General features: G+C 40.4%; 2 protein-coding genes across 28 annotated transcripts in view; both read left to right on the top strand.

Annotated features, from left to right (window-relative positions):
• UEVLD (UEV and lactate/malate dehyrogenase domains) overlaps window positions 1–4,714 on the top strand; it is a 65,755-nt gene extending 61,041 nt beyond the window's left edge. For 24 of the 25 annotated variants that reach the window (XR_013523350.1, XR_013523349.1, XR_013523352.1 and 21 more), the window contains one exon: window positions 1,446–4,714. Coding sequence is in view for 20 of the 25 variants with exons in the window: in XM_035265974.3 (XP_035121865.2) it covers window positions 1,446–1,610 (165 nt within the window). In the remaining 5 variants the exon portion in view is untranslated. The remainder of the gene's footprint in view (window positions 1–1,445) is intronic. The other variant, XM_078340736.1, reaches the window with a different exon arrangement.
• Window positions 4,715–7,625: 2,911 nt separating this feature from the next.
• Window positions 7,626–18,926, top strand: part of TSG101 (tumor susceptibility 101) — a 52,252-nt gene continuing 40,951 nt past the window's right edge. The window contains exons 1-3 of one of the 3 annotated variants that reach the window (XM_054242150.2): window positions 7,626–7,787; window positions 11,479–11,621; window positions 14,304–14,388. Coding sequence is in view for 1 of the 3 variants with exons in the window: in XM_035265968.2 (XP_035121859.1) it covers window positions 7,746–7,787; window positions 14,304–14,388 (127 nt within the window). In the remaining 2 variants the exon portion in view is untranslated. The remainder of the gene's footprint in view (window positions 7,788–11,478; window positions 11,622–14,303; window positions 14,389–18,926) is intronic. The other 2 variants (XM_035265968.2, XM_035265969.3) reach the window with 2 other exon arrangements.

Here is an 18,926-nt window from a genome sequence, read left to right as displayed (position 1 = left end):
AGATCTCAGGACTGCACTCCAGCCTACATAGTGAGACTTATTCTCAAAAACAAACAAAAAGAGTCTGGACTTCTATCAGGTTGCCCTCTCACCCTCATGTAATTTTTGGCAACCCCCAAATAGTGTTTATGTATCTGTAAATTTCTTCTGATTGTCATTTATCATCTTAGCCAGCCAAGTCACCCTAGACTTATGTGCCAGAAAGACAAATATTACATATTCTCACTCATGTGGGAGCTTTAAAAAAAAAAAGTTGATTTCATGGAGGTAGAGAGTAGAATGTTTTGTTACCAGAGGCTGGGGTTGGGGGTTAGAATGAAAAGCGGTTGGTTAATGGGTATAAAAATAGATAGAAGGAATAAATTCTAGTTTTCAATAGCACAGTAGGATGAGTGTGATTATTAAAAATTTATTGTATTTTTTTAATTTTTTGAGATGATGTCTCACTCTGTCACCAGGCTAGAGTGCAGTAGCATGATCTTGGCTCACTGCAACCTCTATCTCCTGGGTTCAAGTGATTCTCCTGCCTCAGCCTCCCAAGTAGCTAGGACTATAGATGCACGCCACCATGCCCAGCTAATTTTTGTATTTTTAGTAGAAACAAGGTTTCACCATGTTGGCCAGGATGGTCTTGATCTGCTGACCTCGTGATTTGCCCACCTTGAGCCTCCCAAAGTGCTGGGATTACAGGTGTGAGCCACCTCACCTGGCCTTATTGTACATTTCACAATAGCTAGAAGAGGCCAGGTGCCGTGGCTCATGCCTGTAATCCCAGCACTTTGGGAAGCCAAGGGGGAGGATCGCTTAAGCTTAGGAGTTCAAGACCAGCTTGAGCAATATAGAGAAACCTCATCGCAAAAAAGAAAAGAAAAAATAGCTAGAAGAAACCATTTGGAATGTTTTCAACACAAATAAATGATAAATGTTTGAAGTGATAGATAGCCCAGTTACCCTGATTTGATCATTACACATTGTATGCATACATCAAAATATCACATGTACCCCATAAATACAGACCATCATGGTACCAGTAATTTTTTTTTAAAGAAGCTATTGTAATTTGACTGTGCCTAGAGACCTTCCCATGCCCCTCCCTAGGAAATCCGTTCTTAACTATCTTTTCCCTAAGCCCCTAACCTGCTACCCATATTGCAGGGGGGCTAGCTTACTTCTCTACAAAGGGGGTGTCTGATCAAGTTGCTTCCATCTCTCAAAAATTTTCTGAAATGATAACTTCAGTTTATAAAATCAGTGAGCAATTAATTGTGAGGTCTGGACTTCTAAAAATAAAATTAAAATAAACCAAAACAAATGAACACAAAATTTTTTTTAAGTCCAAATTATCACTTTGTCCTAGAACTAAGAAAGCAAGAAAGCATGCATTTTTGTATTACCTTCTTTGCAGTGATTTAGTTCTATTATAATCCCTATTTTTCTCATTTCAGGGATATTATGATATAAATAGTGAAGTGTTTTTAAGTTTGCCTTGCATCCTGGGAACCAGTGGAGTATCTGAAATCAAAACTACATTGAAAGAAGTTAGAATTACTGAGAAACTCCAAAGCAGTGCATCCTCAATCCATGGTCTCCAACAACAGTTAAAACTTTGATTCTCAAATGCAATTTGAGAGGTTGGACTTCCACCTGAAAAGAAAAGTCATTTAATTTTACATATATATATATGTTTGAGAATTTCTGTATCCTGCTCTACCTATCCTTACAAACTCCTTGGTTAAAGTAGAGGGTTTCTTGTTTAGCTTTGTGATTTAAATCTTTAAGGAGTTAGATAAGGAAGGGAAAAATTAATTTTATTTGGCATTCTTGAGATGTCTATTCTGTTCTTTAAATCTACAGCAGGGGTAAACATTAATCTCCAATGTGCATCATTTTGGTTCATATATCCTAAATTGAAAGCACAATTCACACTTTGGGACTATTTTATAAGTAATACATCTTTAAAAGAAAGTTGCCCTTTGACTTCTATAATAAACATAAGTTCAAGGCCCGGTATGTATTTACAAAATCTGTGTCAGGTGTACACCCTGTGGATTACAGGATCCACAGCTTAAGTTACTAATGTTTCTTGTGTAAAATGCTGTTGGTAGTAATGGTAAAGCATTGTATTTCCCTCTTTCAAATTCATTAGCTACCAAAAAATGGAAAAGAATTTTATATGCACTTTAAAATAGTAAAAGGGGGCTGGGTGCAGTAACTTACACCTGTAATCCCAGCACTTTGGGAGGCCGAGGTGGGTGGATCACCTGAGGTTGAGTTCAAGACCAGCCTGACCAACATGGAGAAACTCCATCTCTACTAAAAATACAAAATTAGCTGTATGTGGTGGCACATGCCTGTAATCCCAGCTACTAGGGAGACTGAGGCAGAATCACTTGAACCCAGAAGGCAGAGGTTGCAGTGAGCCGAGATCATGCCATTGCATCCAGCCTGGGCAACAAGAGTGAAAATAAATAAATAAATGAAAAATAAAATCATAAAAGGGAAAGTGAATTTTAAAAATATATGCATTAAAAGTATACTTTAATTTCTAGTGGGACTTCCTTTATGAAATTTTCCATAACTTCTTCCTGGAATATATAAGATCTCCAACATCTCATCAACTAATTGTGGTACTAGTAGAACCATAGCCAAATGTGAATTTTTAGTGGAAACAGATTATGAATTAAAGCCAAGCAGCTTACTTTAAAGCCATAATATGAGATTTTCATTAAAAACACTGATCATAATAGGGAGAGGTCAAATGAATTCTCGCCATTATTTATTCTGAGCAAATCCTTTAACCTCTCCTGATGACACAGTTCAGAGTACACACACTTTGGTGATGGATCAAAAGCAATATTTTCTTATGTGAGAGATAGCTCATTATTACTATTCTGACATACACCTAATAGTAACACTTAACATCAACACTTCGTATATACAAGGCAGTGTGAAAAGCACTTCATTATTTTACTGAATCCTCACAACAACCCACCAAAGTAGGGACTATTACCATCATCATTTTATAAAAGGAAATTGAGGTTTAGTGCTCAAAAAGTCATGGTTATTAAGGGGCACTTATCCATACAACCTCTACTTTTTCTAGGCACTAAAAGGGGGGAAATGCTTAACGGCCAAAATGGTTATCAAAAGACCCTAAAGTTGGGGTCCTATATATCATGAAAGGATTACTTTCATTCTCACGTAAGGCTTGCTTTCTTAAAAAACATAGTTTTTAGGAAGACTGAATCCCTGGATTCCCAGATTTCCTCAGCAAATTGCAGAGGGGGTTATGCACTGAGGTAGGTATTTATTTAGTCATTCAGCTAGTATTTATTAGGAACCTGCTGTAGAACTATTAATGGTGAATAGGCCTGGTCTAGGTACCAGCCCTCATGGTCTATACAATTTAGTATGGAAGATATAGTAATAAAATCTCACATAAATATACAATTACAAGTGTAAAAAGTACTGTGAAGAATTCCAAGGTGCTTTAACAGCATATCGTAAGGCTGGGTGCAGTGTCTCATGCCTGTAATCCTAGCACTTTGGGAGTTTGAGACCAGCCTGGGTAACACAGTGACACTGTGTCTCCAATAAAAATTTTAAAAATTAGCCAGGTGTGGTCATAAGCACCTGTAGTTTCAGCTACTCAGGAGGCCGAGGCAGGAAGATTGCTTGAGCCCAGAAGTTCAAGATTCCAGTGAGCTATGATATGCCGCTGGACTGCAGTCTAGGCAACAGAGTGAGACCCTGTCTCTAAAAAAAATAAAAATAAAGCGAGCATATAATAGGTGAATCCAGACGGTGATAGGAGGGTATATAAGGCCAGACACATCCTAGGTAAAGAGGAAATTGGCAAACTAATGCTGTTTTAGTGTAATAAGGAATGCTTATAATGATGAACTTTAGTCATAAAGAAAAGGTGAAATTATATTCAGTATCCCATGTTTAGGAAAGCAGAAAAGTATTCAATACCCTTGGAAAGAGTCCCCCCAGAGTTAACAGGATAAAAACCTTGGACATTTGAAGAGATAAACATTTAGTTCTATGTAATTTCAATATACACGTAAATTATTTCATGTTACCCTAACAGTGTATTGTTATTGTCCTTTTATATGAAATAGGAAAGTAAAACTAAAAACTATTTCTTGTGTTTTTGCAACCAGCCTTTCTAATATTTGATATCTAATTAGTTAGATAATTCCTAATATACTTTTGAACAATAATCTAACCAGAAAATATTGTATAATAAATTGCCAAAAACTTATTACATTAATTATAAAAGAAACATGTCAATACAACAAATGCTTATTTAACACTTACTGTTATTCCAAATACTGTGTTAGAATTTGACTGTTCAAAGATGAATAATATAGTCTTTGCCCTCTGGAAGGCCACAATGTAGAAGTAATTCTCTGTATCAGATATTTCCTTGAGTGTTAACTGTATTAGTAATCATGTAAATCCCAGTCAAGAAGTAATACCACCACCACCACTTCCCTATGATGTTGTGATAATTTGACATTCTAAATGCTTCTGTTAACTTTTGTGTTTTTATTTTTACAAAATCATGCAGAGCTTGTTACAATTTTTAGTGGGCTTGGGATAAAAATGCTTTTTTAATGTAGCAGAAAGTACACTTTTATTTTTCCAATTTACAGTGCTTTCCTTAAATATTAAGAATAATGAATAAAATAAACTGATTTTAAAATCACCAGGTGATGCTTCATTTATTAAGTGAAAGGAAGTATTCAGATTAAGGAGAAAGATTATTTCATATAATTCATACAGCACCCAGGATATTTTATTTTGTGTAAAATGAAGAGACTAGATTTTTATCAATTGTTTTCAAACTTTTAAGTTATTTTTAGCAAGAAAACTTTTTAAGTCTTTGGTTTTGAGCCAGGTTCTATGTTGCCCAGGCTGGACTCGAACTCTTGGACTTAAATAATCCTCCTGCCTCAGCCTTTGGAGTAGGTGGGACTACAGGTGTACCACCAGCTTATTTGTGTTTTCAACTGTGATAATTGGGGATTTTAAATTCTCCATTAATATATGTGAGGATGGAAATCAAAATGCCTAATGAGTGGAAAAAAACTCATCTTTAGTGTTGAAATGGCAAGCAACTTTTTTTTTGAGATGGAGTCTCTCTCTGTCACTAGGCTGGACTGCAGTAGCACAGCCTCGGCTCACTGCAACTTCTGACTCCTGGTTCAAGGGATTCTCCTGCCTCAGCCTCCTGAGTAGCTCGGATTACAGGCATGGTGCCACCACGCCCAGCTAATTTTTGTATTTTTAGTAGAGACAGGGTTTTACCATGTTGGCCAGGATGGTCTTTGATCCCCTGACCTCATCATCTGCCCACCTAGACCTCCCAAAGTGCTAGGATTACAGGCGTGAGCCACCGCACCTGGCAAGCAACTTTCAAAAGCATTTCAACTACTATTACCTTAATATCAAAAAATTAACTGATTTTGCATATTTCCAAAACCACAAAAACGTTTTCCCCACACACATTCAATCTACCATGGTTCCAATGAAATATATAATTAGTTAACACTTTATATCGGGGTACAGTGTTGACCCTGAAAGATTGCAAAAGACTGATAGTAAACATGCAGCAAGAAAGCTTTTTAAACAATATATTGCTGGGCACAGTGGCTCACACCTGTAATCCCAGGACTTTGGGAGGCTAACGTGGGAGACCACCTGAGCCCAGGGGTTCTGAGGCCAGCCTGGGCAACAAAATGAGGCCTTATCTTTACAAAAAATTTTAAAACTCCCTGGGGATGGTGGCACATGCATGTGGTCCCAGCTATACAGGAGGATCACTTCAGCCAGGGCCATGTTCACGCCACTGCACTGCAATCTCAGCAACAGAATGAGGCCATGTCTCAAAAAATATATAAATAGGCCAGGTGTGGTGGCTCACACCTGTAATCCCAGCACTTTGGGAGGCTGAGGTAGGCGGATCACCTGAGGTCAGGAATTCAAGACCAGCCTGGCCAATACAGTGAAATCCTGTGTCTACTAAAAATACAAAAAATTAGCTGGCCTTGGTCGGGGGCGCCAGTAATCCCAGCTACCCGAGAAGCTGAGGCACGAGAATCGCTCGAATCTGGGAGGCAGAGGTTGCAGTGAGCTGAGATCACGCCATTGCACTCCAGGCTGGGCAAGCAAGAGCAAAACTCCACCTCAAACAAACAAACAATATATATATATATATAAAATAAACTCACACATATATAATTTTTTTTATATTTATAAATGTATAAAATATGTAAAAATATATATTATGTGGCATTCCTCCAATTCATAAAGGTACAGTTGCTCTCATTAAAGGGACTCCTGGTTAAGCTGTGGCTTTAAGAACAGTTTGAAAACCACATTGCTTTTAAATGACATCTAACAGCAAGTAAAATGTAAGAACAGATTGACCTCTAGTTTGATTTGACTGGAGTTGTATATTTAACGAAGGTGTTATTGAAAAACGGGCGGAGGTTGCAGTGAGCAGAGATGGCGCTACTGCACTCCAGCCTGGGCAACGGAGTTCTGTCTCAAAAAAAAAAAAAAGAAAGAAACAGAAAAAACAATACCTGTTGGAATAGCCTTTATTTGTGTGTGTTAGCAACAGTTTATAATAATGCTTCTACATGCTTTCAGTTAAGCCCTTCTTGTGAATGTGACCTTTACTTAGATGCCAGCTTTGAAGGGAATCAATACCACAGCCTTGTAATCATTAGGGATATACTAAAATCATCCTGTCAAACATCTCATCATCAAACTCAAACTTTTCAACACCTTAAATGACACTGTGCTTACAAAACTGGCGGTGATGTGTAATAATGACTAATTTAAGTCACCATGAAGAATTTTTACGGGAAAAGTAGAAATTCAATTAAGATGAATACCTACTCTTGCATTGTGCTAGGCAATTAAGATCTGAAGTAAGCCTGCCTTCGAGGGCTTAGATTTTGACGGTTAACAAGTACACAAATACACCACCAGGTAGAATACAGCCTGTGTTGTCATTTATGTCTGGGCACAGAGGAGAAATTCTGACTTAGGGAACGGTTTCCTGGAGAAGAAAGTACTGTCTGGCATCTTGTGAAACAAAGGCTCTATACTTTACCCTTGCCAACGTAGTAGACTTTTAAGCTTAAAAAAAATCACTAGATAATCAGAGGAACATTGGTCATCTAATGCGAATGTATCATTTAAGAGTTGGGAAAAACTGATGCCTGAGCTAGAAATGCACTAGCCTGCCATTATCACAAGGACAAGTCAGTGGCGGAACAGTTCTCTGCCTGCCAGTGCAGAGTCCTCCCACTTGATGAATCAGTCATTAAACCTAACTGGCAAGCCCTTCGTACTTCCCCTCCCGTCCCTAGGTTCCTTAAATCGACTCTGAAATACCTGCCAATCTTATCCTGAAACAGAGTTTCGACCCTCAGAACAGTCTTGCCCTCATCTTTGGGACCCGATTCGTCCGGCTGAATCTGACATTCGAGGGGCGGGTTGGTTGGAACCACCCTACCAGGCCTCCTTCAATCCCACACCGTGTCCACCTTTGCCCTCAGGATGGCGTCCCGGAAGTGACGTAGAGGAAGCGGAAGTGCTGTCTTGTTACCGACTTCCTGTTGTTTGAGGCTGGGTGGGGGTGTGCGGTTGTGTGGGGCGGCCTGGGGCAACCCAGCAGCTGCTGACCCTCTGCTTGTTGGGAGTGGAGTCGGGAGGCGGCCGTCATGGCGGTGTCGGAGAGCCAGCTCAAGAAGATGGTGTCCAAGGTAAGGCTGCGACGCGCCCACCGCTCCCTTCCGCGCCCTGCCCAGTCCCGGCCCAGCCAAGCAAGCCTCCCAGACGGGCCGGAAGCCCGGGTGCGGTCCTTGGCTACCTTCTCGGCCCCCAGCCCCGAGGCGCCTGTCGCCTGGTGCGGGAATCCCCGTACGGAAGCAGGGAGGGTGGGGGCGGCGACACTCAACAAAGGCGCCGAGCGGAGGCCGCCTGACACCTGCCGCCCACACGCCCTCCTCACTTCCACAGAGTTGGGAGCTGACTGTGGGGCAGTGTAGTTTTTCGTTTTAGTTTTTATAACACAAAGAAGGGATCATACTTAGTTCTAGATCTGAGGCAGTCCTCTACTACTGTCCCAATCTAGTGATCCTCCAGCCTTCGCCTCTTCTTGTCGGCCAGCAGGGACGGTGGCCTTTTCAGTTTTGTATGCTCCAGAAAAGTCCAGAGAAGCCAAAATACCAATCCCTTCCCCAGGTGAAATAAATACCATTACCATTTCAGAAATTTGCTAAGAGTAACTGCTAATAAGTGTATGCTTCTTATAACTCGTATTTATTTGCTTTGAGCTTAATTTATGGTCTTCACAGCCCAGGTATAGTGTATTTTTTTTATTTAAAAAAAAAGCAGTTAAGCATTTTGTATTTTAAAGCCATGATTTATTTATAGAATTACTTCAAACGTGGCACCTCACACCGGAGTGGAATGGCTTTTGTTATGTTTTGTTGTAATTTGCCAAAACTGTGTAAAATGATTGAGAGTTGAGTCTTAACCAGTTCAACGTGTTAGCTTTGGATAGTTTGTCAAAGCAAGAATGGTAGCAATTAGCAGTTTAAGTGGTTTCATTTTTAATAAAACACACCATTGTGCATAAAACTTTTTAAAAACAGACCTTTTTCAGTTAAATCGCCCCGATAGTTCTTGATTGAAGAACAAATAACCTCTAAAGAGAAAGTGACAGTTTTCAAAATAAAGCGTACCTTAGTTGTGTAATCATATATTCTAGGCTTCTTGGTTTTGTTTTGTTAAACTAGTTATCCTTAGTTATAGAGGAGGTTGTGGGAAGCTGTAGAAGACTGGGACCCAGGTAAAGCTCTGTTATATCACTTAAGAGAGAAAAAAGGTATATTGTTTTATATAGCGTGTAACCGAATAGCATCTGTTCAGTTACCTTTTTTTTTTTTTGAGTCTTGCTCTGTCACCCAGGCTGGAGTGCAGTGGCACGATCTCCGCCCACTGCAACCTCCGCCTCCCGGGTTCAAGTGATTCTTCAGCCTCCCAAGTAGCTGGGATTACAGGTGCACTTCACCACACCCGGCTAATTTTTTTGTATTTTTCGTAGAGACAGGGTTTCACCATGTTGGCCAGACTGGTCTCGAAGTCCTGATCTCAGGCATATCGCTTGCCTTGTCCTCCCAAAGTGCTGGGATTACTGGTGTGAGCCACCGTGCCTGGCCTCATTGTATTTTTAGTGGAGATGGGGTTTCTCCATGTTGGCCAGGCTGGTCTCAAACTCCAGACCTCAGTGATCCACCCACCTCAGCCTCCCAAAGAGCTAGGGTTACAGGCATGAGCCACCATGCCTGGCCTCCATGACATTTTTGATCTTTAAATTGATAGCATAGTCATTTTAAGATTTATTCCTTAATGTATGTATATTCATATAAAGAGCAGGAATATTCAAATATGAGCTTGTTTTTTATACTCTTAAGTCTCCTAAGCTTCCCCTAGAGAAACCCATTAAAGACAAAGGCAGGGTGTGTTCAGAGATATTTTATACCTCTACCTGCCTCCCCCTCCACTCAACCTCTGATTACTCTAAAAACAAAAACAGATATAGGGAAGAGGTGGGAGAGGGCATCCTACCTGTCTGTTGGTCCTTGGCTTAATATCTGAAAAACTGAGACTCCTGTATGTGATTATGATGGTTCTGAGCATCCTATGAATTTTCTGTCCAACCTGTGAATTTTAGACAGGTAAGAATAGAAAGTAAAGTAATAGAAGCAGTTGCGGGGCTCCTTCCTCCTAAATAAGGGCTTGAAATGTTTTCCTTTTAGCTGGTGTGCTCTGTACACATGGCTAGGGTGAAGGTCATTGTTTTCTCTTTATCTGATTGTAGACTCTCACCCATCATGGTACTCTGGCCACCTGCCTTATTTATATATATATATAAATATATATATATTGCGCCCAGGCTGTAGTGCAGTGGCGCAATCTCGGCTCACTGCAACCTCCGCCTCCCAGGTTCAAGCAATTCTCCTGCCTCAGCCTCCCGAGTACTGGAACTACAGGCTAGTGCCACCTGGCTAATTTTTTTGTATTTTTAGTAGACACAGGGTTTCGCCATGTTAGCCAGGATAGTCTCAAACTCCTGACCTCGTGATCCACCCACCTTGGCCTCCCAAAGTGCTGGGATTACAAGCGTGAGCCACCTCGCCCTTAAACGTAACTTTCATCACCCTTCTGTATTATCATTTTTGCAATTAACGGAGATATATTTATACTAAATTAGTCCTTCTTGCTTTACAGAAAAAGCTTTCCACTTTAGATGTTTCATACATACAACCACTTATATTTTTACATAGTTTATAGCATTTCTAAAGGTGCAGTCACTGCTAAATGAGTAGAAGAAAACTGTCAGCCTGGTGTGGTGGCTCATGCCTGTAATTCCAATACTTTGGAAAGTAGAGGTAGGAGGAGCCCTTGAGGCCGAGAGTTCTAGATCAGCCTGGGCAACGTAGCTAGACTCTGTCTCTACAGAAAATTATAAGAATCAGCCAGACTTGGTGTCCTGCACCTGTAGTCTTAGCTAATTGGGAAGCAGAAGCAGCAGGATCACTTGAGCCCAGGAGTTTGAGGTTACAGTGAGCCATGACAGATTGAGACCCTGTCAAAAAATAAGAAAATGTAAACAGTAATAGAATTGGAGAGGTGCAGTGCCTCATGCCTGTAATCCCAGCACTGTGGGAGGCTGAGGCGAGCAGATCACTTGAGATCAGGAGTTTGAGACCAGACTGGCCAACAGGTGAAACCCCATCACTACTAAAAATACAAAATTAGCCAGACGTGGTGGCGCGCACGTATAATCCCAGCTACTCAGGAGGCTTAGGAAGGAGAATTGCCTGAACCTGGGAGGCAGGGGTTGCAGTGAGCCAAGATCATGCCACCGCACTCCAGCCTGGGTGACAGAGTGAGACTCCATCTCAAAATAATAATAATAATAAAATAACAAAATAAAGGTTGCCATATCCCTCATAAGGTTTTAGGTTCTAGGGATACAACAGTGAACAATCGGACAATATGCTTCTGGAATTTAAATTCTTAAAGCAGTAAACAACTTAATACCTTAAGTAGTATGTTGGAAAGTGATAGATGCTTTAGAGAAAATAAAGCAGGAAAGAGAAATGGAGTGCTAGGGGCTGGAATTGGGATGAGTCAGTATTATATATGATAGTAAAGGGAGGTCTTTCTGAAAAAAACTATTTGAGCTCACTTGAGAGAGGTAGGAAACTGTGCTTGACACGGGGCTCACAGCTCTGAGCCCCAAGCATTTTGGAAGGCTGAAGCTAGAGGATCGTATTGAGGCCAGGAGTTCCAGACCAGCCTGGGCAGCATAGTATGATCTTGTCTCTTCTCTACTAAAAATATAAAAAATGAACTAGGCTTGATATGTACCTCTAATTCCAGCTACTTGGGAGGCTGATATGGGAGGATTACTTGAGCCTAGGAGTTTGAGGTTGCAGTGAGCTGTGATCACACCACTGTACTCCAGCCTGGGTGACAGAGTGAGATCCTGACTCAAAAAGAAAACCAGCATGGAATAATTTGGGGTAAGAACATTTCAGAAATAAGGAAAAACAAGTGCAAAGCCTCTGAGACAGAAGTTTGTCATGCATGATAGAGGAACAACAAAGGAGGGTAGGGTGATTAGACTGGAGTGAACAAGGGAAGAAGTGGTGGTATGGGTCTAGACATAGAGCATCAGTGGTATAGGAGATTTAGAGGGCCTTGTAGGCCATTGTAAGAACCTTGGCATTTACTTGGAGTATGATGAAAAGCCATTTCTGTTTTAGCTGTTAGCATTACTCTAGCTGCTATGTTGAGACTAGACTGCAGGGGGTTAAAGATGGAGGCAGAGACACCATAAAGAGGCTGTTGCAGTAATCTAGGTGAGAGATGCTGGTGGCTTAGACCAGGACTGTAGCTATGGAGATTACAGTTATATTTTGAAGGTAAAGCTAGCAGGATATTTTGACAGATTTCCTGTGGGTGTGAAGAAAAGAGAGGACATCAAGGATAATGTCAGAGTCTTTGTCCTGAGCACCTGGAAGGATATATACACACACACACATACATACATACATACATATATAAATACATATGGAAGACACTGGAGAAGTAAATTTGAGGGGAAGAAGATAAGGAATTCAGTTTTGATCATGTTCCAATTTGACATTCATTAATATTCAAGGGGAAACGTCAAATTGTTAATTGTATACATGTTTTCTGGAGTTCAGAGAAGAGGCTAAGATTGGAAAATTTTAATTTGAGGGTTTTCAACATATAAATTATATTTTCAACCACGAGGGTGATCAAAGGAATGAGTTTAGATAGAGAAGAGGACCAAGGACTGAGCCTGCACTGATAATAATTGGTTAGGATAAGAGAATGAACCAGCAAAGAGACTGAGAAGACACAGAGACAATGCAGGAGAACAGTTGATGTCCTGGAAATCAAATGAAGAACATGTTTTAAGAGGAAGGGGGCTGGGCCTGATGGCTCATGCCTGTAACACCAACACTTTGGAAGGCTGAGGTGAGAGGATCACTTGAGCTCAGGAGTTTGAGACCATCCTGGGTGGGCTACATAGTGAGATCTCATTTCTATGAAAAATCTAAAGGTTAGCCAGGTCTTATGGCGCGTGCCTGTAGTCCCAACTACTTGGGAGGCTGTGGTGGGAGTATCACTTGAACCCAGGATGTTGAGGCTAAAGTGAGCCATGATAGCACTACTGCACTCTATCCTGGACAACCGAATGAAACCCTATCTTAAAAAAAAAAAAAAAAAGGAAGGAATCATTTTGGTCAAATATTGCCAAATCAACTTGGTCAAATGCTGCTAATAGGTGAAGTAAAATGAAGATAGAATCGGTCATTGCATATCATGTGGCAGTTATTGGTGACCTTAATGAACAAGTTTAGTGAAGTGCTGCGTTTAGAAGCCTAATTGGAGTGGATTTGAAGAGACCAGGTCTCTAGACATTGAGCATCAGTGATTGCTAACATCATAAGATACTCAGATACATTGTGCTTCATGATGAAAAACATTATCCTCTATAAAGTGATCTTAGAGAGAAAGAGGAAAAAAAAATTAAAGGAAATTTTTTAATCATGAAGATAATAACCTCTAGATCCAACTAAATCAGAAACATTTATCTTATACTAAAGGGATACAGTTAACAAATTCCATACCTCTATAGGACAAATGAACAGATTTCTTTAACAAATAAATTCTAAGGAGCCAAAATAGAGATGTGCCCATCAGTTAAGTATTTGTATTTGTAGCTGAACAGTAGATAAATGTGCAGTAAGAAGTGGACCATAGATGCCTATAAATCTCAACGCTTTGGGAGGCTGAGGCAGGAGGATTGCTTAAGGCCAGGAGTTGGAGACCAGCCTGGGCAACATAGCAAGACCCTGTCTTTACAAAAATAAAAATAAATTAGCTGGACATGATGGCACACACCTGTAATTCTACGTACTTGGGAGGCTGAGGCAGGAGGATCACTTGATCCCAGGAGTTTGAGGTTGCAGTGAGCTATCATTGTGCCACTGTACTTCAGCCTGGGAAACAGAGCGAGACCTTGTCTCAAAAAAAATAAATAAAAGGAGTGAAATACAGATAAATGCTAGAACATGGTTAATCTTGAAAACCTATTAAGTGAAAGAATCTAGTAATGAAAGATCATATATTGTATGAATAAGCAAATTTATAGAGACAGAAAGTAAATTCTCGGTTGTCCAGGATAAAGGCTGGGGACAAGTAAAATTGGGGGGTGATTGCTAAAGGGTATGAATTTCTGTTTAGGGATGGCGAAAATGTTCTAAAATTGATTATGGTGGCGGTTGCACAACTCTGAATATACTAAAATACATTGAACTATGTACCCTTTAAATGTGTGAATTTTATCTTTAAAAAGCCATAAATGATGAGTTAAAAAATATAAATTAAAAGGGACTTAAGAGACATTTTAACAAATGCAATGTATGGACTTTATTTGGATCCTGATTCAAACTGAAAACATAAAAAACATGACTTGAGACTATAGCTATTTTCTGATATTAAGGGAATAGTGATTATTTTAGTGAGATAATAGCATTGTGGGATTTTTAGGTTCTTTCAGGCTTTCCTTAATGTTAACGATTAGTGGAAAAGGTTTTAAGAAAATTCATCTAGCAGTAAAATATATGCATTGGTTTTAAACTAAATTCTTATGCAATTTTGCTTTTCAGTACAAATACAGAGACCTAACTGTACGTGAAACTGTCAATGTTATTACTCTATACAAAGATCTCAAACCTGTTTTGGATTCATATGGTGAGTTTATGCAATAAAAATAGCAATTCCTCTACTTGGAGTTTACTCTCTTTGTTAATGATTGTAATTTTTTCCGTTTTCTTTGAGGCCTGTGTGTTCTTCAATTGTAGGATTGCACCACCGCTTAATAAAACTGTTGGAGGGTAGCAGATTATAAGATCTAATAAAAATGTTTTGGCTGGGCGCGGTGGCTCACGCCTGTAATCCCAGCACTTTGGGAGGCCGAGGCAGGCGGATCACCTGAGGTCAGGAGTTTGAGATCAGCCTGACTAACATCATGAAACCCTGTCTGTACTAGAAATACAAAAATTAGCCGGGCGTAGTGGCACATGCCTGTAATCCCAGCTACTTGGGAGGCTGAGGCAGGAGAATCGCTTGAACCCAGGAGATGGAGGTTGCAGTGAGCCGAAATCACGTCACCGCACTCCAGCCTGGGTGACACAGGGAGACCCTGTTTCAAAAAAAAAAAAAAAGTTTTATATTTCTTTAGTTTTATTTATTTATTTGTTTGTTTGTTTGTTTGTTTGTTTGTTTTTGAGATGGAGTTTCGCTCTTGTTACCCAGGCTGGAGTGCAATGGCGCGATCTCAGCTCACCGCAACCTCCACCTCCTGAGTTCAGGCAATTCTCCTGCCTCAGCTTCCTGAGTAGCTGGGATTACAGGCACGCACCACCATGTCCAGCTGATTTTTTGCATTTTTAGTAGAGATGGGGTTTCACCATGTTGACCAGGATGGTCTCAATCTCTTGACCTCGTGATCCACCCGCTTTCGCCTCCCAAAGTGCTGCAATTACAGGCTTGAGCCACTGCGCCCAGCCTAGTTTTTTAAGTTAAAAAGAAATACTTGGCCAGGCGTGGTGGCTCACACCTGTAATCCCAGCACTTTGGGAGGCCGAAGTGGGTGGATCACGAGGTCAAGAGTTCACGACCAGCCTGGCCAACATGGTGAAACGCTGTTTCTACTGAAAATACAAAAATTAGCCAGGTGTGGTGGCAGGCACCTGTAATCCCAGCTACTTGGGAGGCTGAGGCAGGAGAATTGCTTGACCCCAGGCGGCAGAGATTGCAGTGACCTGAGATTGTGCCACTGCACTCCAGCCTGGGTGACAGGTGAAACTCTGTCTCAAAAAAAAAAAAACTCTAGGTGGACGCATGGCTCATTCCTATAATTCCAGCAGTCTGAGAGGCTGAGACAGGCAGACCACTGAGCCCAGGAAGTTGAGACCAGCCTGGGCAATATGCTGAAACCTCATCTCAACAAAAAAATTTAAAAAGTTAGCCTGGTGCATCTGTAGTCCCAGCTACCCAGGAGGCTGAGGCGAGAGGGTTACTTGAGCGCAGGAGGCAGAGGTTACAGTGAGCCGAGATTATGCCACTACAGTCCAGCCTGGGCAACAGAGGAAGACCCTGTTTCAAAAAAATAAAAAAAACCTCTGACAAAGAACTGTGCTAATTTAGACAGGAGGGCATGTTAAAGATAAAATCGAGTCCATTTCTCAAAGTGTTATCTATAGACCCTTAGTTGTGCTGGGGGCAGAGGCAGAATTCTGTAGTTAAGTTTGAGCAACTTAGGGATTAAACGAATTGAGTTTCATTGCATGAAGATTTCTTGGAGCCTTTAATATGCTACTGTGTTGTATATCACCAACACGAGAGAGAATATATTGTGTAATACATTCTAAAGTTATTTAACTGCTGAAACTCCTTGCCCCCATAGTGTCTCTTCATAATTTCAGAAACACATTTTACAAAACTGTACTCTGGACTGTCCACTGTCCCTTTCTTTTATAGATGAGTAAAATGTTATTTAATGTGGTCTTTAATTCGATAGAGATCCTTAGCTATGAAGGCAAGGAACTGAATTTTGTAGCTGAGACTTTGTAAATTTTACTCCCTTCCAAGGCTTTGAAACATTAGAAACCTGGTGAAGAGAGGTGGGAAGCAGCAGAGGGACAATCAGTTCTGCATTTCCTGAACAATACAGACATGAACCCAAAGTCTTCTTCCAAACCTAGGGCACGATTCCTTCTCATCTCAGCCTCCCCTATTTCTCTCCACACATTACCGGAATTAAAGTTAGTTTTTAAATGGCTTCAGTGGGGAGAAAAATGGAGCTAAAACTTTATAGTTTTTACTTCATATAAAAGAGTTAAATACATTGATCAAAACTGTCAAAGACTCCATTATCAAATCTTGTACAGTTTCGTATGGCTGGAACAAGTATATACCATTGTTACCAAAATTCTTTTAGAGTAAACAAAGCCCCAAATTTACATAAGATGGTTTTCTTTTTTAAAATGCACAAAATCAGAATACATTGCAGTATAGTTTACATTTGTCAACAGTAAGGAAAAGAACAAAGGGCAACAGTGTACAGTCATGCATTTTGTAGTGATAGAGAAATGGCCTGAGAAATGCATTATTAGACGATTTCATCATTGAGTACACTGACACAAACCTAGATGATAAATCCTACTGCACACCTAGGTTATATGGCATAGCCTGTTGCTTCTAGGCTACAGCCTATACCAGATGTTACTGTACTGCATACCATAGGCAGTTGTAACACAATGGTATTTATATATCTAAACATAGAAAAGTTACAGTAAAAATACAGTATTATAATCTTACAGGACCAGCGTCTTATATGCAGTCCATCGTTGACCCAAACATTACACAGTAGATGGCTATAGTTCTATGCTTTTATACTGCACATTACAGTCTTTCCCCTATGTGATATAATGTTAATTCCAAATCATTGTTAGAAATAAATAGCTGTCCAGGTAATACAAACTAGGTGCCATTTTAATTATAGACATAAATTATAGATAGAAAAATGCGTGTGGTATGAGAAATACGGATTAAAAGAAAATGTCTATATTTGGCTATGAACTTTTCCTTTTTTTAGTTTTTATACTGGCTAAGAAGGCTGAGCCCAGGAGTTCAAGTCCAGCCTAGACAACTTGGCAAGACCGTTTCTCTAAAAAACAAAAAAAAAGCTGGACATGATAGTGCCCGCCTGTAGTCCCAGCTACTTGGAAGGTTGAGGTAGGAGGATTGCTTGAGCCTAGAGTTTGACAATAGCCTGTACAACATAGCAAGACCCTGTCTCTAAAAAACAATAATAAATAACTGTGAATGACTAGGGATAAATGGGATCTCTAAAACATAATGACATTAGAGTAACATTTAGTATGGTATTGTTTGGTAGTGATTTTTAAATAGGTTTATAATCATGTTAGTTAGGGACCAAGAGCTCATATTTACTGGGACTGTAGCATTCTGATCCATTTTTCCAAGTACTACAATCATGAGCCACATAACAAGGTTTCAGTCAGTGACAGTGACAAACCGCATGTATGATGGAGATTCCATAAGATTTTAATAGTGCTGAAAAAGTTTTTATTGCTTAGTGACATCTTAGCCATAATAACATTGTAGCACAATGTATTACCTTTTTTTTTTGTTTTGTTTATGGGGGACAGAGTCTTGCTGTGTCACCACCAGGCTGGAGTGCAGTGGCACCATCTCAGCTCACTACAACCTCCGTCATCCAGGTTCAAGTGATTCTTCTGCCTCAGCCTCCCGAGTAGCTGGGACTACAGGCGTGTGCCACCACACTTGGCTAATTTTTTTGTGTGTTTTTAGTAGAGACGGGGTTTCACCATGTTGGCCAGGATGGTCTCAATCCGTTGAACTGGTGATCTGCCTACCTCAGCTTCCTAAAGTGCTGGGATTATAGGTATGAGCCGCTGTGTCCGGCCTACATTACCTTTTCTATGTAAAGATACATAGGCTGGGCGTAGTGGCTAATGCCTGTTATCCCAGCACTTTGCGGGGCCAAGGCAGGTGGATCATGAGGTCAGGAGATTGAGACCATTCTGGCCATGGTGAAATCCCATCTCTACTAAAATACAAAAAATTAGCTGGACCTGGTGGTGCATGCCTACAGTCCCAGCTACTCAGGAGGCTGAGGCAGGGAATCACTTGAACCTGGGAGACGGAGGTTGCAATGAGCCAAGATCACACGACTATTCTCCAGCCTGGTGACAGAACAAGACTCCATCTCAAAAAAAAAAAATTACATAAATATTTACCATCGTGTTACAATAGTCTACATCTTCAATATAGTAACATGCAGTACATGTTTGTAGCCTAGGAACAGTAGACTATACCGTATGACCTAGAGTTGTAGTAGGCTAAATACCATCTAGGTTTGCATAAGTGCACTTTATATGATGTTTGCAGAGTGACAAAATTGCCTAATGATGCATTTCTCAGACATATTCCTATTGTTAAGTGACACATGACTGTAATTCAAAGCATCTTATCTTTGCTAATTCAAAAGCTGATCATTTGGCTCTCTCAGTAGCGTATGGCTGTAATCCCAGTACTGTCAGGCAGGCAGATCACTAGGTCAGGAGTTCAAGACCAGCTTGACCAACATGGTGAAATCCCTTCTCTACTAAAGATACAAAAATTAGCCAGGTTTAGTGGCGTGCACCTATAATCCCAGCTTCTCAGGAGGCCGAGTCAGG

This window comes from Callithrix jacchus, chromosome 10 (assembly GCF_049354715.1).
Source record: "Callithrix jacchus isolate 240 chromosome 10, calJac240_pri, whole genome shotgun sequence".
Lineage (NCBI taxonomy): Eukaryota > Metazoa > Chordata > Mammalia > Primates > Cebidae > Callithrix > Callithrix jacchus.
The sequence above is the reverse complement of the archived record's forward strand: the minus strand, read 5'-3'. Positions and strand labels throughout refer to the sequence as shown.